Below are 23,550 nucleotides of genomic sequence, written 5' to 3'. Positions count from 1 at the left end.
TTACTAGTCCAACGCTCTAACCACTAGGCTACCTGCCACCCTGGGATTCATCCAATGGCATTGATCGGCTTCATCAATAAGTGCATCGACGAAGTGCATGCACAGTAACTGTACGTACATATCCCAACCAGAAGCCATGGATTACAGGCAACATCCGCATCGAGCTAAAGGCTAGAGCTGACGCTTTCAAGGAGCGGGGACTAATCCGGCGCATATAAGAAATCCCGTTATGCCCTCAGACGAACCATCAAACAAGCAAAGCGTCAATACAGGATTACGATTGAATCCTACTACACCGGCTCTGAAGCTAGTCGGATGTGGCAGGGCTCGAAAACTATTACGGACTACAAAGGGAAACCCAGACGGCAGCTGCCCAGTGACGTGAGCCTACCAGACAAGCTAAATGCCTTTTATGCTCGCTTCGAGGCAAGCAACACTGAAGCATGCACGAGACGACCAGCTGTTCTGGATGACTGTGTGATAACCCTCTCGGTAGCCGATGTGAACAAAACCTTTAAACAGGTCAACATTCACAAAGCCGCTGGGCCAGATGGATTACCAGGACGTGTACTCAAAGCATGCACAGACCAACTGGCAGGTGTCTTCACTGACATTTTCAACCTCTCCCTGACAGAGTCTGTAATAGCTACACGTTTCAAGCAGACCACCATAGTCCCTGTGCCCAAGGAAGCGAAGGTAACCTGCCTAAATGATTACCGCCCCATGGCAGTTACGTCGGTAGCCATGAAGTGCTTTGAAAGGCTGGTCATGGCTCACATCAACAGCATCCTCCTGGACACCCTAGACCCACTCCAATTCGCATACTGCCCCAACAGATCCACAGATGATGCAATCTCAATCGCACTCCACACTGCCCTTTCTCACCTGGACAAAAGGAACACCTATGTGAGAATGCTGTTCATTGACTACAGATCAGCATTCAACACCATAGTGCCCACGCAGCTCATCACTAAGCTAAGGACTCTGGGACTAAACACCTCCCTCTGCAACTGGATCCTGAACTTCCTGACGGCCCGCCCCCAGGTGGTAAGAGTAGGCAACAACACATCTTCCACGCTGATCCTTAACATTGGGGCCCCTCGGGGTTGTGTACTTAGTCCCCTTCTGTATTACCTGTTCACCCACGACTGCATGGTCAAACACGACTCCAACACCATCATTACGTTTGCTGACGACACAACAGTGGTAGGCCTGATCACCGACAACGATGAGCCCGCCTATAGGGAGGAGGTCAGAGAACTGGCAGTGTGGTGCCAGGACAACAACCTCTCCCTCAATGTGAGCAAGACTAAGGATCGTGGACTACAGGAAAAGGCGGGCCGAACAGGCCCCCATTAACATCGACGGGGCTGTAGTGGAGTGAGTCGAGAGTTGCAAGTTCCTTGGTGTCCACATCACCAACAAACTATCATGGTCCAAACATACCAAGACAGTTGTGAAGAGGGCACGACAAAACCTTTTCCCCCTCAGGAGACTGAAAAGATTTGGCATGGGTCCACAGATCCTCAAAAGGTTCTACAGCTGCACCATCAAGAGCATCCTGACCGGTTGCATCACCACCTGGTATGGCAACTGCTCGGCATCTGACTGTAAGGCACTAGAGAGGGTCGTGCGAACGGCACAGTACATCACTGGGGCTAAGCTTCCTGCCATCCAGGACCTATATAATAGGCGGTGTCAGAGGAAAGCCCATAAAATTGTCAGAGACTCCAGTCACCCAAGTTATAGACTATTTTCTCTGCTACCACGCGGCAAGCGGTACCGGAGCGTCAAGTCTAGGACCAAGAGGCACCTCAACAGCTTCTACCCCCAAGCCATAAGACTGCCGAACAATTAATAAAATCGCCACCAGAAAATTTACATTGACCCCCTCCCCCTTTTGTACACTGATGCTACTCACTGTTTATTATCATGCATAGTCACTTCACCCCCACCTACATGTACAAATTACCTCAACTAACCTGTACCCCCGCACACTGACTCGGTACCGGTGCCCCCTGTATATAACCTCATTATTGTTATTCTTATTGTGTTACCTTTTAATTATTGCTTTTTATTTTAGTCTACTTGGTAAATATTTTCTTAACTCTTCTTGAACTACACTGTTGGTTAAGGGCTTGTAAAGTAAACATTTCACGGTAAAGTCTACACTTGTTGTATTCGGGCCCATGTGACAAATAACGTTTGATTTGATTTGATTTGAACCACAGACCACATGTAACCACGCCAGCCCAGGAACTCCACATCCGATTTCTTTACCTGCGAGATCGTCTGAGACCAGCAACCCGGACAGCTGATAAAACTGCGGTTTTGTACAAACTGTCAGAAACCATCTCAGGGAAGCTCATCTGCGTGCTTGTCATCCTCACCAGAGTCTTGACCTGACTGGTCAGTGGTTTGCTGATGTCAACATTGTGAACAGAGTGCCCCATGGTGGCGGTGGGGTTATGGTATTTGGGATGCTCTCGATCGACGTGTAGATGTGTAGAACAGCGTGTTCCAGTTCCCACTAATATCCGGCAACTTTGCACAGTCATTGAATAGGAGTGGGAGAACAGTCTACAGGCTACAATCCACAACCTGATCAACTCTGTGAAAAGGAGATGTGTCGTGCTGCATGAGGCAAATGGTGGTCACACCAGATACTGACTGGTTTTCTGATCCACGCCCCTACCTTTTTTAAAGGTATCTGTGACAGATACTAAACAAAAATATAAACGCAACATGTAAAGTGTTGGTCCCATGTTCCATGAGCTGAAATGAGAGATCCCAGACATTTTCACTACGCACAAACATTTTGTGCACAAATTTGTTTACATCCCTGTTAGTTAACATTTCTTATTTGCCAAGATAATCCATCCACCTGACAGGTGTGACATATCAAGAAGCTGATTAAACAGGATGACACATGCACCTTGTGCTGGGGACAATAAAAGGCCACTCTAAAATGTGCAGTTTGTCACACAACACAATGCCACAGATGTCTCAAGTTTTGAGGGAGTGTGCAATTGGCGTTCTGACTGCAAGAATGTCCACCAGAGCTGTTGCCAGAGAATTGAATGTTAATTTCTCTACCATAATCCGCCTACAACGTAATTTTAGAGAATTTGACAGTACGTCCAACCGGTCTCACAACCGAAGACCACGTGTATGGCGTTGTGTGGGCGAGTGGTTTGCTGATGTCAACGTTGTGAACAGAGTGACCCATGGTGGGGTTATGGTATTTTGTATTTGTATTTATTAGGGATCCCCATTACTCTTCCTGGGGTTCAAACACATTAAGGCACTTACATTACATATAAAACAAAAAATAAAACAGTACATCATAACATTATTACACATCTACAATACAAAATGTATAATACCCGGCACAGCGAGAAGAGGACTGGCCACCCCTCATAGCCTTGTTCCTCTCTAGGTTTCTTCCTAGGTTCCGGCCTTTCTAGGGAGTTTTTCCTAGCCACTGTGCTTCTACACCTGCATTGCTTGCTGTTTGGGGTTTAAGGCTGGGTTTCTGTACAGCACTTTGTGACATCAGCTGATGTAAGAAGGGCTTTATAAATAAATGTGATTGATAATACCACCATATAACAATATTACAATATACGTGAAGAGTGCGTGCTAGCGCTTGTGTGTGTCTCTTCACAGTCCCCACTGTTCCATAAGGTGTATTGTTACCCGTTTGTTTTTTTATCTGATTCTACTGCTAGCATCAGTTACCTGATGTGGAATAGAGTTCCATGTAGTCATGGCTCTGTGTAGTACTGTGCGCCTCCCATAGTCTGTTCTGGACTTGTGAAGAGACCTCTGATGGCATGTCTTGTGGGGTATGCATGGGTGTCTGGGGCTGTGTGCTAGTAGTCTAAACAGACAGCTCAGTATATTCAGCTTGTCAACATTTCTTACAAAAACAAGTAGTGAGGAAGTCAATCTCTCTTCCACTTTGAGCCATGAGAGATTGACATGCATTTCATTAATGTTAGCTCTCCATGTACTTTTAAAGGCCAGCCGTGCTGCACTGTTCTGAGCCAATTGTAATTTTCCTAAGTCCCTCTTTGTGGCACCTGACCACCCGACTGAACAGTAGTCTAGGTGCGACAAAACTATGGCTGTAGGACCTGCCTTGTTGATAGTGTTGTTAAGAAGGCAGAGCAACGCTTTATTATGGACAGACTTCTCCACATCTTAGATACTGTTGTATCAATGTTTTGAGCATGACTGTTTACAATCCAGGGTTACTCCAAGCAGTTTAGTCACCTCAACTTGCTCAATTTCCACATTATTCCTTACAAAATGTAGTTAGGGTTTAGTGAATGATTTGTCCCAAATACAATGCTTTTAGTTTTTGAAATATTTAGGACTAACTTATTCCTTGCCACCCATTGTGAAACTAACTGCAGCTCTTTGTTAAGTGTTTCAGTCATTTCAGTTGCTGTAGTAGCTGACGTGTATAGTGTTGAGTCATCCGCATACATAGACACACTGGCTTTGCTCAAAGCCATTGGCATGTAGTTAATAAAGATTGAAAAAAGTAAGGGGCCTAAACAGCTACCCTGGGAAATTCCTGATTCCACCTGGAATATTTTAGAGAGGCTTCCATTAAAGAACACCCTCTTTGTTCTGTTAGACAAGTAACTCTTTATCCACAAGATAGCAGGGGGTGTAAAGCCATAACACAAGTTTTTCCAGCAGCAGACTATGATCGATAATGTCAAAAGCCCCACTGAAGTCTAACAAAACAGCCCCTACAAAATTATCAATTTCTCTCAGCCAATCATCAATAATTTGTGTAAGTGCTGTGCTTGTTGAATGTCCTTCCTTATAAGCATGCTGAAAGTCTGTTGTCATTTTGTTTACTTTAAATTAGAATTGTATCTGGTCAAACACAATTTTTTCCAGAAGTTTACTAAGGGTTGGTAACAGGCTGATTGGTCTGCTATTTGAGCCAGTAACGGGGTTATGGGCAGGCATAAGCTACAGACAACGAACACAATTGCATTTTATCGATGGCAATTCATGACGAGATCCAGAAGCCCATTGTGAGTTATTTTAAGATATCTGTGACTAACAGATGCATATCTGTATTCCCAATCATGTGAAATCCATAGATTAGGGCCTAATTAATTTATTTCAATTGACTGATTTCCTCAAATGAGCTGTAACTCAGTAAAATCTTTGAAAATGTTGCATGTTTTGTTTAATCATTTTGTTCAGTATATATACACAGACCCAGTCAAAAGTTTGGACACACCTACTCATTCAAGGGTTTACCCATCTTCATCACAGCCTGGAGGTGTGTTGGGTCATTGTCCTGATGAAAAACAAATGATAGTCCCACTAAGCGCAAACCAAAAGGGATGGTGTATCGCTGCAGAATGCTGTGGTAGCCATGCTGGTTAAGTGTGCCGTAAATTCTAAATAAATCACTGACATTGTCACCAGAAAAGCACCATCACACCTCCTCCTCCATGCTTCACGGTGGGAACCACACATGTGGAGATCATCCATTCACCTACTCTGCGTTTCACAAAGACAATTCTCAAATTTGGACTCATAAGACCAAAGGACAGATTTCCACCAGTCTAATGTCCATTGCTTGTATTTCTTGGCCCAAGCAAGTCTCTTATTTTTATTGGTGTCCTTTCGTAGTGGTTTCTTCGCAGCAATTCGACCATGAAGGCCTGATTCACAGTCTCCTCTGAACAGTTGATGTTGAGATGTGTCTGTTACTTGAACTCTGTGAAGCATTTATTTGGGCTGCAATTTCTGAGGCTGGTAACGCTAACGAACTTATCCTCTGCAGCAGAGGTAATTCTTGGTCTTCCTTTCCTGTGGCGGTCCTCATGAGAGCCAGTTTCATCATACCTTATTTACATAAGTATTCAGACCCTTTGCTGTGAGACTCGATCTGTGCCTCGACACAATCCTGTCTCGGAGCTCTACGGACAATTCCTTCGACCTCATGGCTTGTTTTTTTGCTCTGAAATGCACTGTCAACTGTGGGACCTTATATAGACAGGTGTGTGCCTTTCCAAATCATGTCCAATCAATTCAATTCACCACAGGTGGACTCCAATCAAGTTGTAGAAACATCTCAAGGATGATCAATGAAAACAGGATGCACCTGAGCTCAATTTTGAGTCTCATAGCAAAGGGTCTGAATACTTATTGTAAATAAGGTATCTGTTTTTAATACATTTGCTAAATTTCTAAAAATAACTTTTTGCTTTGTCATTATGGGGTATTGTGTGTAGATTGCTGAGGAAATTTGGTAATTTAATCCATTTTAGAACAAGGCTGTAATGTAACAAAATGTGGAAAAAGTCAAGGGGTCTGAATACTTTCCGAAGGCACTGTTTGTTTGAAAGCGCTCAGGGCAGTTATTGAAGCTTTAGTATTGCACAATATTTGTTCTAACCTAAATTATGCCATGTTTATATCTGTGCCTTTGTCATCAGGGTTCAACCAGTGGGAAGATGACCTGGAGTTAGAGGAGATGAGTGAATGCATGAGCTCACTGTTCATGGGGGAGATGACTAATTCACTAACTTATGGGATACATGACAGCAACGCTCATTTGTTGTCACAGTGTTTTTACACGTGGTGACATTTTCTATAGGTGTTAGTCTTACAACTTAATAACAACAAGTGGCTGAAAGTGAAATGGGATTTTTATTGTGGGGAAAATGAGTGAGAGAAGGTCCACTACAGGAAGATAAAGGCCATGGAGTTACACGTAATTACAGGACATTTTACATCCCAATACGTAAAATAAAAAATATTTATTTTAATGACATTAGGCAAACTCGTGACCTTATGGCATTCTCTACAGACACCAGATGATGGGTCGAACACAAGCAAATGCTGATGAAATAAACAATATTATACATTTCTTTATAGAGTTAAGTGGCAAACAGTTATGGTACAGCATTAGCATTGTGGTGACCAGTGCTCGAATTGGACTGAAATAGGTTCCAGTATTCATGTTGTGTGCTGGTACTGTTTATATATAGGTGCAGGAGCTCTACAATACTTTGGCGCTATTATTCTATAAGAGGAACAGGAGCTCAAGCAATAGAACATTTGAGGTGCAGATACTCAGCTCCGGGTTAGCTCCTGCCCAAGTCAAGCATTAATGGTGACGTAGTTGGAGCTGCAGGTAGAAAGGAATGAAACGATACGCTTAGTGAACAACAGAACCCCCTACTGCCCTGGTTTTAGGATTTCTTGTACTCAATCCTTTCCACTTTTACGTCATCTCCGATGAGCTGGTAGACGTACGTCACCACTGTGGATGCTTGGATGTCCATCAATACAAAGGATGGGATGATGTTGCTGAGGAGAAACCAAACAAAAGAGAGGAAGGCTCAGTTTAATGCTAGCGGTTAGCAACTTACCAAGTCACCTGCTAAATGACCCAATAAATATGTGAACGGCTTAATCTGTAAAATGCCTCCATTACCTTTCCAGTGCGTTGTAGGCTCCAGTTGCTGAGCCGGGGTTGATGTAGAACTTGTTCTCGTTTTCGAAGGCCTCAAACTTGTGCGTGTGTCCAGAGATGAGGATGTCGACGTCAAGCTGCCTCTGCAGCAGAGCCAGGCTTGCCATGTCCCCCCAGGGGATCACCTGGTGCCCATGGATCAGGCCGATCTTAAACTGACCCACCGTCACCACCTTCTGCTCCGGGTAGTTCAGGTTCTGTAGGGCAGAGAAGGCCAAAAACACACTACAGTTCATCCACTGTTCTAACCCATTAAAGGATTACATATAAGTTTCAAGATAATGGATCATGTAATAAAGCAGAAGGGAAGCAGATACAAAAACCTCATCAAAGTCTCCCCTGACGATGTGTACATCCCCAGCCAGGGTCTTCAGGTAGTCATAGCTCTCCTTGGTGCAAAGGTTGCCTGTACAGAGGATGTGCTGGATTTTGCCTGGCACTAGCAGCTTCTTGAACTTGGCTGGTAGGGTGTTGCATCGGTGGGGAATGTGCAGGTCACCTAACACCAGGACCAACTGTCATCAAACAGTGGATGGAGAGTTATGTTAGCAACAGTATTTATGTTAGCAACAGTTACGGGAGGGGGCTCAGTCATACTTACGAAATGTAGGCTGTCAATTAGGGTGACATTAAGTTTGGAATCTATACCATTTCAGCTCAGTCAACTCAGGAAATTAATTGAAATTCAACATGTGACTTGCACATTTTCAACAAGTCTGTTGTATTGAATATCAATTCATCATAAAAAAATACCACAACATTGGTCATTGAGTTGGATGATCACTTTTTTTGCTTTACTATAATTGTATGTTCTCTTAGGTAGGGTATATCAATACTCCATCGTAATTAGCGCTGGAAGAGAAGATTGTGTTTTGCCAATTTGGTCAAGGACTAAAGCTTCTTGTCTCCTAAGGGACAAGGCTATCCCCATGTTTGGATCAGTTTGTCTGACCCGCGACTAATCAAAATAAGCCTCGTTTCAGACAAACAAGAAAAGTGGTTTATTTTTGGAACTTTTACCCCTTTTTCATGATAGCCAATTGGTAGATACAGTCTTGTCCCATCCCTGCAACTCCCCTACGGACTCGGGAAAGGCGAAGGTCGAGAGCCATGCATCCTCCGAAACACGACCCTGCCAGCCGCATTGCTCGCTTAACCTGGAAGCCAGCCGCACCAATGTGTCGGAGGAAACACCGTCCAGTTGGCAACCGAGGTCAGCTTGCAGGCTCCCGACCTGCCACAAGGAGTCACTAGAGCATGATGGGACAAGTAAACCCCGGACGGTCAAACCCTCCCCTAACCCGGACGACGCTGGCCCAATTGTGCGCCGTCTTATAGGTCTCCCGGTCACGGCCGGCTGTAACACAGCCTGGGATCGAACCCAGGTCTGTATGACACCTCAAGCACTGCGATGTAGTGCCTTAGACCTCTGTGCCACTCAGAATGCCCAAACAAGAAAAGTTTATTGATTTTCCCACACCACAATCAGACATCAGAAAAGTCATCCTACATCACCATGAAACCAGCCCAAAAGGTCAGTGCATCCAAACTCCATAATCACAGACTATAGCTACAGTTGAAGTCGGAAGTTTACATACACCTTAGCCAAATACATTTCAACTGAGTTTTTCACAATTCCTGACATTTAATCCTAGTAAAAATTCCGCCTTAGGTCAGTTAGGATCACCACTTTATTTTAATAATGTGAAATGTCAGAATAATAATAGAGAATGATTTAATTTAGCTTTACTTTCTTTCATCACATTCCCAGTGGGTCAGAAGTTTACATACAGTCAATTAGTATTTGGTAGCATTGCCTTTAAATTGTTTAACTTGGGTCAAACGTTCCGGGTAGCCTTCCACAAGCTTCCCACAATAAGTTGGGTGAATTTTGGCCCATTCCTCCTGACTGAGCTGGTGTAACTGAGTCAGGTTTGTAGGCCTCCTTGCTCGCACACGCTTTTCAGTTCTGCCCACACATTTTTTATGTTATTGAGGTCTTTGTGATGGCCACTCCAATACCTTGACTTTGTTGTCCTTAAGCCATTTTGCCACAACTTTGGAGGTATGCTTGGGGTCATTGTCCATTTGGAAGACCCATTTGCGACCAAGCTTTAACTTCCTAACTGATGTCTTGAGATGTTCCTTCAATATATTCACATAATTTTCCTGCCTCATGATGCCATCTATTTTGTGAAGTGCACCAGTCCCTCCTGCAGCAAAGCACCCCCACAACATGATACTGCCACCCCTGTGCTTCACGGTTGGGATGGTGTTCTTTGGCTCGCAAGCCTCCCACTTTTTCCTCTAAACCTAAGGATGGTCATTATGGCCAAACAGTTGTTTTTGTTTCATCAGACCAGAGGACATTTCTCCAAAAAGTACAATATTTGTCCCCATGTGCAGTTGCAAACCGTTGTCTGGCTTTTTTATAGCGGTTTTGGAGCAGTGGCTTATTCCTTGCTGGCCAGCCTTTCAGATTATGTCGATATAGGACTCATTTTACTTTGGATATAGATACTTCTGTACCTGTTTCCTCCAGCATCTTCACAAGGTCCTTTGCTGTTGTTCTGGGATTGATTTGCACTTTCCGCACCAAAGTACGTTCATCTCTAGGAGACAGAACGCGTCTCCTTCCTGAGCGGTATGACGGCTGCGTGGTCCCATGGTGTTCATACTTGCGTACTATTGTTTGTACAGATGAACTTGGTACCTTCAGGCGTTTGGAAATTGCTCCCAAGGATGAACCAGAATTGTGGATGTCTACAATTTTTTTCTGGGGTCTTGGCTGATTTCCTTTGATTTTCCCATGATGTCAAGCAAAGAGGCACTGAGTTTGAAGGTAGGCCTGGAAATACATCCACAGGTACACCTCCAATTGACTCAAATGATGTCAATTAGCCTATCATAAGCTTCTAAAGCCATTTTCCAATCTGTTTAAAGGCACAGCCAACTTAGTGTATGTAAACTTCTGAGACACTGGAATTGTGGTACAGTGAATTATAAGTGAAATAATCTGTCTGTAAACAATTGTTGGAAAAATGACTTGTGTCATGCACAAAGTAGATGTCCTAACCGACTTGCCAAAACTATAGTTTGTTAACAAGATATTTGTGGAGTGGTTGAAAAAACGAATTTTAATGACTCCAACCTAAGTGTATGTAAACTTCCGACTTCAACTGTAGGTTTCCATCCAATTAGTGAAATTGTACAGGAACTTCCTGTTTCCATCACAGCTGTTGTGATTTTTCTTTTAATATACAGTATGACTTTACTCGCATAAAAACAGGATGGAAATGTGGTTACTAACTAGGTTTCCATCCAATTGGCGACAGATTTCATGCGAATATTCTAAAATCCGCATAAAAATGCATTTTCCCACCAGTTGGGTTTCCAACAAAATTCAGTGTGTGATGACGTAGACGTAGTGCACACAAAATGCACGTTTTCACTTAAGTTTTCATGTACTGAATAAAAATCTAAAGTTCAATGCGCTTCGATCGCATTTTCAACTATACCGATAATTTTGTCACAAAAACTGTTGTGTTAAATAGCAAATGTGCCTAGGCTGGTTTTAGCACCTGCGCTCTTGCCAAAAGCTCGCAGATACAGTGCTGGTAGGATGGCCAACATGATGAGATTATTATGGATAATGGTTACTTGTATTTATGCAAATTAGGCACAAATAATTGTCTTTATTTTTAACACTATTTTTTATTACCTGATACCATTAGAAAAAGTATATTTCAGTGCATTCTATAAATAAAAAAGTGATATCTGACAATCCCTGAACGCAATTCATTATTTGTCCTTGCCAGTAAACATTGTGTGTGCTATAATTCAGTAAATATCTGATGGATTAAAAACAATTAAACGGCTTGGAGTATCTTTATCCATTTTCCAACTATTGCATTTATTAGAATTATTTTAAAACCTTTGACAATTTTGATGACCGTTGCTACTTTACTCACATAAAAACTGTGGAGGGAAATGTGATTACTGATAAATAAAAAAAATCAGAATTGCTCAATATTCTCACCTGAATGGAATGCAGCATTCTAAGTGTCTATGTGTGTTAGTGGATGAATGCAATAAATTAAGATCTATTTGGTATTAGGGAATCATTATAGGCCTAACCTGCAGAGAATAGTGAGGTGTGGAGTGTTACTATGACAGCCATCTCCCCCCGCAAAACAAGCCTACAGAACGGGCAGAGGACAAGATCCAACACAGAGAGCGGGGCACTTACCCGGTGAACAGCCTGAATACAAGCAGAGGTTGATTGGAGACAGGGAGTGTTGGGAGGGTGGGAAGGGAGTGGTGGGTGAAAGGGGTGGAAAGCAGGATGTGCGTGGAGAGATTTACATGAAGCATGGTCAAAGATTGGAAAGGAAAAAAGAACAAGGGACAAGAGTGAAAACTGAAATTATAAATTAAAAGTGGATGAATAAAGTAATGAAATATTCATAACAAATAAGAAGTGTTAGCTAGGTGACAATAGTAAATCGCCTTAATTGTTAGTGGGTTGCAGGTTATATCAAAACTAGAGAGTGTGAGTGATGAAGTGTCCCTATCAAGCACTAACGTTTGGTTGGTGCACTGACACAAAACGTTAAAAGGGCCATAAAGTTCAAATCAAACAAATACAAAAACGCACATTACTGAATTTATATTCGTAGATAACTGTGATGTGTAAAGCACATGGTGTGGTAACGTTAGATAAACCAGATTTTGTTTTTGAAAATCACAAGCTAGCTAGCATTTCTGACTAGTTAGCTACTGTCTGAAGTTTGCTAACAATTTGAGAAGGTAATTAAATAACGTTAGCTAGCTACTCGAGCAAGCTCATCAGACAGATTTGCAAAAACGAACAAATAAATGACAAACTTAAAGTACAACCGAATACAGGTGGTGTTTTGAGGTATGATGCTTATTCAGATCACATTTTCAACTGTCATGTGATCGTAGCTAGCTAACTTAGCAGACCAACAGACTTCACAAGTTTTATTTACCGGGATCTAGAGGTAGATTTTACGGTAACAAGGCTAGTGCTCACGTCTTCATACAAGTAATGTTCACGAAACATAAATAAGCCTCGAAATCTAATATTTACTGTCTTTTCAGACTTACCATCTTCTATTTTGCTGGATCTGCTAAGCTTCAGGAAGCAGCTACGCGTATTGACGTAAGCAGTGACAACTTTCATGCAATCAGCCAATGAATGCCGAGCAATCCTACGGATTCCAATGTAGGACACGCTCATGTGAGAAAAGTGGAATCTAATCTAATGCAATACGGTTTTCGAAAAATATGGACCTAATCTTTCAACAGCGAGAAAGAGTCCTTTCAAATATAAAAATATACACGTTCTGTAGTAGTTTTGCACAGATTCATACAGCTATGGGTGCCTTCCTCCTCCGGTACACTAACTCTGTAAAAGTGGGTATCAATTTAACCTTTTGTTTTCTGAAAATGATTTCTGACTGATATGAAAGACAAGGTCCTTATGTTTCCTAAACCGTACTGCAAGTTTTGTGCGTTGATGTTGAGACCAAGCATCTAAGCGCTTAACAAAACTCCCCTGTACAGAAGACGCTTAATGACTGTGTAATGTAATGTAACAGAATCATGATCAAACTCTAGGTGGATTTCTGACATTTCTGAACAACTTCATTGCCTTATTTATATATCTCAATGCACCCATTCAAATGCATTATAAACATGGTGCATAGAGTTGTGAATGTATCTTTCAAGTGCAACTAGCTCCCTGTCAAACTTTATCTGACTTCTGCTTAAAATGGTTATAGAAATTGTATCATTCCACATCCAACAGAGATTGCACACATGCATACCAATGTCAAGATCTACAAAACATTGTAAATCTTATCTGACAATAAGCCTCAATTATAAACACAGCGCACAGTTTTCTAGAAAGGTTTATATTTTTTATTGAACCTTTATTTCACTAGGCAAGTCAGTTAAGAACAAATTCTTATTTACAATGACAGCCTGCCCCAGCCAAACCCGAACAACGCTGGGCCAATTGTGCGCCATCCTATGGGACTCCCAATCACGGCTGGTTGTGATACAGCCTGGGATCGAACCAGGGTCTGTAGTGATGCCTCTAGCACTGAGATGCAGTGACTTAGACCACCACTGCACCACTCGGGAAACACACATGATTGAAGTACAATGAATCCAAAACAGAAAACAAGAGAAAAATGTGGAGCTGAAATATAAAGGGGTTATCGGAGAGAGGTCCAAAGAGCTGGGTGTATGAATGTCCTGGTGCTGGTTGTCTCTACTCTAGAGAGAAGTGCAGGCCCAGCACCCCCACTCCTCCAGTGCCCTGCAGTAGCTTGATGGCATGGTCAAACTCCAGCGGCACAGTCGTGCTCTGCTTCAGGTCCCGCTCCATCTGCTATGTGCACAGACATGGAAACACATTCCATCAATAACATGGTGACAAACACCAATATAAATATACATGCAAAGAAATTATAACAAAGAAAGAATCCACACCAGACATTATATCCTAACCAACCAATAAAAAAACTTTTGGAATTTTAAACCACAAGGGGGACCAAAGAGTGGGTGAAGAAAATCACTGTTTGGAGATGTCGCCTCACCTCATAGGTGGATAACTCCAGGACCTCGCTGATGTCATCCTCCTGCTGTGACAGGGGCTTGTTGATCGCCATGGCAGCCTTGGCCACATCAGGCTGACAATGCTTCTGAAGAGTCTATACTCAGGAGGAAAGCAAGAGTAAAAAGTTAAGAGCAATGAGTGAGATTTCGTTGTGTTCATCTCTATGGATCATGTGTGTTTCTCTGGATATCCCTACATACCTGTAGCTCCCACAGGCTGCTTTCCAGGGCATAGCACTGGGTGGGGTCCTCCATCAGGTAGGGGTCATCACAGGCTTCTGTTCAAGCACACACACAGGAAATGACAAACAATCTGCTGTCTATTGGAAAGCCCTTTGAGACCTTGCCTAAATGTAAACCCACCACAACATTACAATCAGTATCTAATTCATTCCCATCTCCAGACAGGTGAGTGTATGGGGTGAAATGGGAACACCCTACCGTCTGCTGCACTGGGGCGGTGAATGAGGACTCGGCAGGCAGGATGGCGGCGGATCAGGTTGCAGATGAAGGGTATTACCATGAGCAAGGCAGCAGGCAGCGCCGTGACGGCCAGGCGGGACAGACGCTTGGCAAACGCTGCCACCAAGTAGACTGGCAGGTGACTTCGAGAGAAAGATGAGACACAATGGACAAAAGGTGTTGTTGACTGTTAATAGATTTACAGCAAATGTGAGGATGAAATGCCAGTCATCGATAGTTAATGGAGTAAGCACGAAAGAGAGGTCTACTCTCTTTCAGTACAGCATAGCATTCACTCAGATTGTCTTCTATAGAACAGTCTATGAAAACAGACGATGGAAACCCAACTCGCCAACATCATAGGCTGCAGCCAGGAAGTCGATCATCAGTGTGGGATTGCTATGTGGGGCAGGATGGAGTCACAGAGGATCACCAGCACCTTCTTGTACATGCTGTTGGGTAACTACAGGGGGCGACAGACAGACATGAGAAGGAAAATGTAATTCTGGGCTGCAGACTCCAGTCCAAACAAGGTGGTCTATATGTTATAGTTGATCTTATAACTTATACTTCAGAAACACAAGCCACGACCGCTCAAAGGCACGCGTGTCTTCCTGATGGGAAGGAGAGATGATCATTACATTCACACTTACAGCGATACAAATACTTATCACCAGACACAAAAATGCAGTTTCTTGTAGTTGATAGGAGACTTTGCTTACTTTTAGTTTGGCTGCTTTCCAGTCTTCGTGTTTAGCTGTAGAATGAATCAAGGGGCAATAAAATCACACAGTCAGTTAAGGCTGAGGCTGCGCGATTGAAGGTAACCGCCATGCTTCAAAATAGTCTAGCCCAAATCCAACCAAACGTGCAGGCAATTATTTTACAAAGACTTCCATATGCTATTGAAACAAATAGCCTTTATCGCCCAACAACTTTCTTTCATTGTCCAGTAGCCAAATGCATAATCATAGTCATATTAGCAAGCATCCCATGCTCGTCGTTGCATATTTAGATCTCCCGTCTTTTAACATTTCTATCGGATATTTTCATCTGTCACAATGGTGTTTTCCCGTTAATTGCATTATGGAATGAACATTTGTGAGTGTCCTACTGCCTTGTGCTCTGCTTTTAATGTGAAGAAATAATTTTGCGGCGTAGCCTAGGCCTACTGGTTGTATGAATTTGGGATCTATCATCCCACAACTGTACCAGAGTCTGTTTGGAATAGGCCTTTTCTTTCTCGCACACAACGACAAGCTGACCAATAGAATAGGTCAACTTTTCTACTATGGGGGACAGCAGATTGACATATGCTAGTGATTTTGCTGTTCATTACTCGTCTTGTTGGCTGAGGAAAAGTAAATGTAGGCTGTTATTCTAACATAGGCAGCGCGTGGGTTTAAATTTTGGAGAAGCTAATATTTACCATAAAAAAGCACCTTTATAATAAAGCATTGCATGCATTTTCGCATTTGCAGACTTATGTAAGATAGCCTTCTATTCCTAATATGACGATTGGATAGTCATCATTTAGGCTAATAATATAACTCAATCATTGTTCGCAAAAAAGACTGCTTGTCTGTGTCGTGCTTATATTTGTAATTACCTACTGTTACGGACAGAAGTTTGTTCTACAACATGTCGAAGTTTATAGGCTACACAGACAAAGACATCCGATAATGGCTGCGGTGAGGAAGGAGCAGCAGCTACGTAAAAAATGTCAAAATCCCACACATGCCCCGAAGCTTCAGGTGTTTGGCTATTGGGAAGAGGCGTCCAGAGAATTTGGCATCTCTGCCACTCTGATTTAATGGCACCTTTGCACTCTTAAGCCCCTTGCCATAACAATGGAATAATATGGCCAATTTCAAATTGTTGCATACAAGTTACAAAAAATAATTTGTTATATTTTAATATATAGTAGAAGAGCACAACAGCAGGCTGGAAGGGACTGACCTTCCTGTTTAACCAGGAAGTTGGTGAGTTCTGACTCCTGGCTAGGCCTGTTGACATTGGACAGTAGCGTGAAAACGTTGTTCTGGTAAATGGGCATCACTGCCTGAAGAGACAAGACCATTCTAAACAAACAACATCGGTCAGACAACACAGTCCAACACTTGAGCGAAGGTGTGGAGCACAGGTCAACTGAGGTGATTGAAGAGAAAAGAGTGAAGAATGTTTACAATACATAACCGCTATAAAACAGACAACTAAACAAGCTACGATAAACCATCTCATTTAGAACCTCCAATCACAGACACCAGTCCTGTTGGGGCTCACCCCTTTGTTTCTGTCCATCACCCTGCCCACCGTTCTCACGGACGGAGCTCAAGACGTACTGACGCACATCCTCCATATCCAGGTACTCCTGAAATCTGGAGATAAGAAGCGCCATATCCTCCTCCTGAGAGAGCAGCCACTCCACCACTGCCTGTTCACAGAGCAATGGATTGCTACAGACTGACAAAATCTAAACGTTTCAGGGGTGGCTCTGTTAGTAGAGCATGGCGTGGCTCAGTTAGTAGAGCATGGCGCTTGCAACGCCAAGAATCATGGGTTCAATTCTTGCTGGGGCCACCCATACTAACAATGTATGTACGCATGACTGTCTGCTAAACAATTATGTATATAATATCAGTGCTGCTAAATGGCATAAATACAGGTGGGTCCAGTTTCAAACTTGCCTCTTTGGTATACCAATGAACCCTAATGATCGCTTAAATGGTGTAACATTCGCGCAAGGCAACTAACATGTAGTATTTCATTGAACCCCCTACCTGGATGAGTTTCCTTGGGAAGCTGTAGTGTTCACTCCAGTTCAAGTCATGGAGGGGGAACTTCCCTTACGTGGAGGCAAACTTCATCAGTGCACTCTTCTGCATTGGAATAAATAGCATCATCACACTCAACATTTGACTAAATCCATGAAAATACATTTCACACACCACGCCAATGTTTTTTTAGTTACCTGTGACCCAGCAGACCTGAGAAAAACACCAGGCCCTAATCATCATAATTTATGAAGCGGTCGGACCATCAAATAATTGGCATACACAGTACCAGTCAAATGTTTCACACACTTACTCATGTTTTTTTCTGTATTTTTATTATTTTCTACATTGTAGAATAATAGTGAATACATCAAAACTATGAAATAACACATATGGAATCATGTAGTAACCAAAAAAGTGTTAAACAAATCAAAATATATTTGAGATTCTTCAAAGTAACCACCCTTTGCACACTTTTGGCATTCTCTCAACCAGCTTCATGAGGTAGTCACTTGGAATGCATTTCAATTAACAGGTGTGCCTTGCTAAAAGTTAATTTGTGGAATTTCTTTCCTTCTTAATGCTTTTGAGCCAATCAGTTGTGTTGTGACAAGATAGGGGTGGAATACAGAAGATAGCCCTATTTGGTAAAAGACCAAGTCCATATTATGGCAGGAACAGCTCAAATAAGCAAAGAGAAACGACAGTCCATCATTACTTTAAGACATGAAGGTCAGTCGCAAAAACCATCAAGCACAATGATGAAACTGGCTCTCATCGGGACCACCACAGGAAAGGAACACCTAGAGTTAACTCTGCTGCAGAGGATAAGTTAATTAGTTACCAGCCTCAGAAATTGCAGCCCAAATAAATGCTTCACAGAGTTCAAGTAACAGACACATCTCAACATCAACTGTTCAGAGACTGTGTGATTCAAGCCTTCATGGTTGAATTGCTGCAAAGAAACCACTACTAAAGGACACCAATCGCTGAGTCTTTGTGAGACGCAGAGTAGGTGAACGGATGATCTCTGCATGTGTGATTCCCACCGTGAAGCATGGAGGTTGTGTGATGGTGCTTTGCTGGTGACACTGTCAGTGATTTATTTAGAATGCAAGGCACACTTAACCAGCATGGCTTCCACAGTATTCTGCAGCGATACGCCATCCCATATGGTTTGCGCTTAGTGGGAAGGAAAAGTGTGAAGGAAAAGCAGCCAACAAGTGCTCAGCATATGTGGGAACTCCTTCAAGACTATTGGAAAAGCATTCCAGGTGAAGCTGGTTGAGAGAATGCTAAAAGTGTGCAAAGCTGTCATCAAGGCAAAGGGTGGCTACTTTAAAGAATCTCAAATATTAAATATATTTTGATTTATTTAACACTTTTTTGTTTACTACATGATTCCATGTGTGTTATTTCATAGTTTTAATGTCTTCACTATTATTCTACAATGTACAAACTAGTTCAAATAAAGAAAAACTCTTGAATGAGTAGGTGTGTCCAAACTTTTGACTGGTACTGTACATTACTGTCAGAATTTCCACATGGGCAAGGATATTGTACATTTAATCAAAGCATATTGGATGATAACTTGTTTTTAACTAGAACAGAATAATTTATTACTGACCTTTTCCAACATAAGTGGATGTGCTGTACCTATGTCTTCTTTGGGCAGTTGCCCAACATACAGGTCTCCCCTCTAATGATCACTAGCGGTTCTGGGGGGGGGGGGGGGGGGGGAAGTGCCCCTGTGACAACAATTTTGGACCCCCTTGTGGCCCCCCTAAATGTGGAGTACGAAATAATTTTTTACATAACTAATGCCTGCAATGCAGTGAAGAAAACGATATGACAACAATAACATCTAATGTAACTAGCCCCTCTAACAGTACAACTGGCCCCAGCTTGGCCCCCCCAGTTGAAATGGTCTAGAACCGCCACTGCTAATGATGAACATTACAGTTTACTACATCCATTGATCGCACAAACAACTTTCTTCTCTTTCTTTGACTGAGGATGAAAGTGAAGAATGTGCATTGATATCGAATATGGATCGTCAATAACCAACACAACTATCAGGGCAAAATTAACATGGGGTCTGATTAGCTAGCTTTCAAAACGCAACGATAACACGGACCACACAGAACGTTTTTGTTTAGTTACATACCTGAAGATAGTCAAGAACGTCTTACACATCGTTGGCATGATTCCTGCTCTAAATAATAATTTATCTATATTTCGGGTGTTTTTATACCATCTTCCTAACTCATCTTGCGCCTCTGAAGTTGTCCTCTTGTTTTCAGTTGTGGATCCTATAGACGTACTTAAAATTCTAATTTCGCAACCTTGCGGTCGGTGGGTATATCGTGCTGGGCATGGCCAAATAATATTCCAAGTATCTCAAATATTCTAGAAGTACTGTAATGAAATATACTTCAATAAATAATTAACATTATCAAATACCATAATTAATTTCATGGCATCCCATCATAAACCTGTCTGTCTTCTCAAGCTGTGTTTGTTTTATGAATGCTTCCAGCTAACAAATCCGCCAAAATACAATGTGTTAAAGATTACTAATGGAAAGGATTCACGCTCAATGGTTTAAATGAAAGAACAAAATGTTTATTCAAATGTATTATGTAAAATCAGTGGCATTATTGACAAAGCTTTTCCATAGCAAAACAAAAGCTCATTCTTGAGAGATACAGCAAAGGGTGTCTTTCTACTCGCTGGAGACTTCAAAGTGCAGAATCTGAACCATTACCCTCATCATCATCCTGAAAATTGAAACATTTTATGGGTTAAAAAAAAAAGAGGGTGATGGCATCTCCCAAAAAGACAGCAGGTTTTATGACTCCTCAGTGTGAACTGCTCCTAGTTGATGATTAAGCTACTAATGTTGAACATTTTGTAGGACTTACAAAAACAACCACTGACAATTGAACTGGCAAATATTATTCTGTTGTATTCACCCACCTGCCCCCTGTCCTTATCCTGAGCCCCTTTTGCAGTGGCCTCAAAGTCGTGTATGGGCAGTGTGGCCATCCAGCTGGCCATGGACCCTTCCTGGCACTCAGTCTCCACAATGCTGGGGTAGATGTGTTCCTCCTTGAAGGCCAAGATAGCCTGCTCCTCTTCAGTCCACTCCAGGCACTCATGGAGGCCGTCCCCGCCAAAGCGCTTGTTGTACCTGTCAAAGTGCACCTTCTCGAGCACCAGGCCCAGCCCGGGGGCCTTGGGCACATCCACCTTCTCCTCGCCCCAGCTTCGCTTTAACACCTCATCCCCAGAATAGCCCTTCACCACAGCTATCACCAGGCCAATCATTTTCCGGATTTGATGCATCATGAAGCTCTGGCCACGCACGGTAATCTCAGCAAACTCAGCGCCGCCACGCACAAAGGGTTCGCCACAGGTCATCTCTGTGATGTAGCGGCGGGCGCTGGGGTCCCGCGCGGCCTTCTGGGAGGTGAAGTTGTGAAAGTTATGAGTGCCCTTGTAGCTGCCAAACAGACGGTTTACTCTCTGCAGTGTCTCTGGCTCCAGGCGGAATGCAGCGGAATTCTCAGTGCTATAATCTTTTGGGGCGAAGGCCACAGTGGGGAGCATGTAGGAGTATGTGCGGGCATCACAGCTGTTTTTAGAATTGAAGCCCCCAGTCACTCGTTTCAGACCTACCGGGACAAAAAAAATATCACAAACTATGTGGAACCACACTGGTAACCAAAGCGCCCCAAGTTATTTTTTTAGATAATAAAAAAAAAAAAGTATATATTCAAGACAATAAGCAGAATAAACAGCATGAAACCATTAACTCCATTGTCATCCCACGTCCAACATATTTTCACAAAAAGTGGAATCAATGACTTCCCAAAAGCAACCACCTAGACTTCAAAAACATATTCTTAATTCTGACACCATGGGCTTCCTTGTGAAGGGTTTAGCCTTATCTCCAACACTTTTAACTGGAAGCAGTGCGATCTCACCCAGCACTCTGATCTGTGGTGGAAGATTGGAGTTGAGCTTTTCCTTTACGTCTTCAATCATCCATAGTTTTAGAGAGACCACTTGACCTGCTGCAGAAACACCCTGACAAAACAAATTGAGCTCATCACAAAGCAAGGTAATAATCCATTTGTGTTTGAGGCCACACACAGTGCATGTCTTATCCTGTGCATTCCATTACTTCAGGTATAAAACACAGGTATGCAAGACTACTTGCTCAAGGGACGCATTTATGCAGACAGCAACTAAGCCCTTTCCATGTTTGTCTCCCATACCTTGTCTGTTCTTGCACATCTTTGGAATGACATTTTTTTCATATCATCTCCATGGTTGTCTGGGATGCACCCAGACTTAATCAGTGCTGTAACCAGCTCATCCTCAATGGTTTTGAACTGGGAAGATCCAGCATTTCTCTGAAACACAAAACAGATTAAGAATTTAGAAAGTAGCAATTTTGTTTAAAAACATCCCTCAATGGGATACGATTCATGGAAAGATTAAGAGGGTTAATACCAACCTGCATACCGTAGTAACCTTTGCCTGAATACGCCAAAAGCAGGACCACTTTTCTTTTGGGGTGTTTCCTCTCATCCCCAGTCTGTTCTACATCAGACTTAAGCTTCTTTCTGATGTGCCCATTCTCACCCGACTCGCCATTTCCCTCCTCCACTCGTTTCAGTGGCTTGGTCTGCGCATTCCCTGACTCTTCACTCATTATCCACCTTATCCCTGCACACTTGTAAAGCCAACCTGATAAAAACACAAAAATAGCTAGTGAGTGAAGGGATGTATTTAATTCAAGTTATGACATTTCAGCCCTGTTCATTCACTACCAGGGTAAGTGTGCACTCACACCTAGTTATTACACATATACAATTCCTTGATCTCAGATATGATTTTCAGATAAGGGGAGTGAAGATAACCAGACGGGAGGGAACAACTTCCTGAAATTAAATCCAGCCTTGGGCTGAAATCAATACTTGTAACCGTCACCATAGGTACTATGGTGAAGGTGGGTAGGTACAAATCTAAAAGGTATGGATATGTAAATACAATACGGTTAATCACTACAGGTGACATCCTTCCAATAATGTCAGATCTTCAGGACTAACGTTACCTGGAGGAGGTGCCAACAAATGGTCATCATTACTTGACCGCTTAACACGAGTTAACGTTAGAACGCCAGCTACTATAATATCGATGACATACTCAAATCGACTTTCCTCCGAACTAGTCAGATAATTTTGCTAAATTAGGCTTACCGTTGCTTTTGATACTCAACACTCGTGGACTTCCTATCAAGGCGCGAATTTTCTGCATTGCTCATGTCTTCATTGAATGTTAAGAAGTTTAACAAGCTTTATGATAATGTTAAAGTTCTGAAGAACAAAATTAGGAGATAGCTAGCTGAATCAGTAACGATAGCTAGCTAACTAAACTAGCTTTATCACAAGACATTTCCTATGGTTCGCTAGCTAGCTACCATGACAAGCAATAACACTTTTGCTATAAGACGAAACAAATCATTTGCAGGAGACTCACGAGTGATCCACGAACAATCGTTAAATACACGCCTTGCTTATAGCACAAAGTCAGGAGTTTATCCAGTTACGACATTTGTACAATCACAAAAATGCAAGATGAAACCCTTTTACAAGTAGCTCGCTAACTACCGCTGACCAACACACACACATGGACAAGATCAACTTTGACCTTTCTTCTTCGTGTGGCTTTGTGGCAAACAGGACTATTCTTCATTTTCTTCTTCTTCTTCTTTGGGATTTGTTTGGCAGATCGCATCCAACTTTTAGGTGCATACACCACCACCTACTGTACTGGTGTGTGAGGCCATTAACGGTCTAGCTACATTATATTCTTTGATATGATAATACAAAAATTGCCCTGGCATCTATTACTCCTCTCAACAACAACAACAAACGCCACCCACCTCACTATTCAACCCTATCTAGTCCTACTCCAGACCAATGGTCTGAGAGGACATTACACTACCACTCAACACCCCTTGCAGATGTTCTGCAGCAAATCCTCGCAATCCCAAGTACTTCTCTGCTGCTGCCACAACAACCTCTATTTCTGTGACTTTCGCTTAATTTCTACAGTACAATTGACAACCAT

At 42.5% G+C, this 23,550-nt stretch overlaps 3 protein-coding genes across 7 annotated transcripts; all 3 read right to left on the bottom strand.

Annotated features, from left to right (window-relative positions):
- Positions 1–6,674: 6,674 nt before the first annotated feature.
- On the bottom strand, positions 6,675–12,789 carry LOC139552236 (vacuolar protein sorting-associated protein 29). The gene is made up of 4 exons (XM_071363765.1): positions 12,653–12,789; positions 7,846–8,037; positions 7,484–7,719; positions 6,675–7,356 (listed from the first exon to the last, which is right to left on the bottom strand). Exons 1-4 carry the CDS (start codon positions 12,653–12,655, stop codon positions 7,239–7,241), a joined length of 549 nt encoding a protein of 182 aa, XP_071219866.1. The 5' UTR covers positions 12,656–12,789; the 3' UTR covers positions 6,675–7,238.
- Positions 12,790–13,440: 651 nt separating this feature from the next.
- On the bottom strand, positions 13,441–19,737 carry LOC139552235 (nucleolar complex protein 4 homolog). Of its 4 annotated transcripts, XM_071363762.1 has the most exons (7): positions 19,574–19,737; positions 17,413–17,511; positions 15,355–15,389; positions 14,612–15,095; positions 14,372–14,448; positions 14,152–14,265; positions 13,441–13,943 (listed from the first exon to the last, which is right to left on the bottom strand). In XM_071363762.1, exons 4-7 carry the CDS (start codon positions 14,691–14,693, stop codon positions 13,824–13,826), a joined length of 393 nt encoding a protein of 130 aa, XP_071219863.1. In that variant the 5' UTR covers positions 14,694–15,095; positions 15,355–15,389; positions 17,413–17,511; positions 19,574–19,737; the 3' UTR covers positions 13,441–13,823. The 4 variants fall into 4 exon arrangements, with proteins under 4 accessions (XP_071219863.1, XP_071219865.1, XP_071219862.1 ...); XM_071363764.1 differs by lacking the exons at positions 17,413–17,511; positions 19,574–19,737 and adding an exon at positions 16,242–17,395 and having other exon boundaries at positions 13,441–13,940; XM_071363761.1 differs by lacking the exons at positions 17,413–17,511; positions 19,574–19,737 and adding an exon at positions 16,242–17,391.
- Positions 19,738–20,009: 272 nt separating this feature from the next.
- On the bottom strand, positions 20,010–23,163 carry LOC139551755 (pseudouridylate synthase 1 homolog). 2 transcript variants are annotated; one of them, XM_071363067.1, is made up of 6 exons: positions 22,957–23,163; positions 21,932–22,164; positions 21,690–21,827; positions 21,396–21,498; positions 20,386–21,083; positions 20,010–20,186 (listed from the first exon to the last, which is right to left on the bottom strand). In XM_071363067.1, exons 2-6 carry the CDS (start codon positions 22,127–22,129, stop codon positions 20,148–20,150), a joined length of 1,176 nt encoding a protein of 391 aa, XP_071219168.1. In that variant the 5' UTR covers positions 22,130–22,164; positions 22,957–23,163; the 3' UTR covers positions 20,010–20,147. The 2 variants fall into 2 exon arrangements, with proteins under 2 accessions (XP_071219168.1, XP_071219167.1); XM_071363066.1 differs by having other exon boundaries at positions 22,677–23,148.
- Between the last annotated feature and the right edge of the window lie 387 nt (positions 23,164–23,550).

The sequence above is a fragment of the Salvelinus alpinus genome, chromosome 24 (assembly GCF_045679555.1).
Source record: "Salvelinus alpinus chromosome 24, SLU_Salpinus.1, whole genome shotgun sequence".
In the NCBI taxonomy this organism is placed as follows: Eukaryota; Metazoa; Chordata; class Actinopteri; order Salmoniformes; family Salmonidae; genus Salvelinus; species Salvelinus alpinus.
Note: the sequence above shows the minus strand (reverse complement) of the source record. Positions and strands in the feature narration are given on the sequence as shown.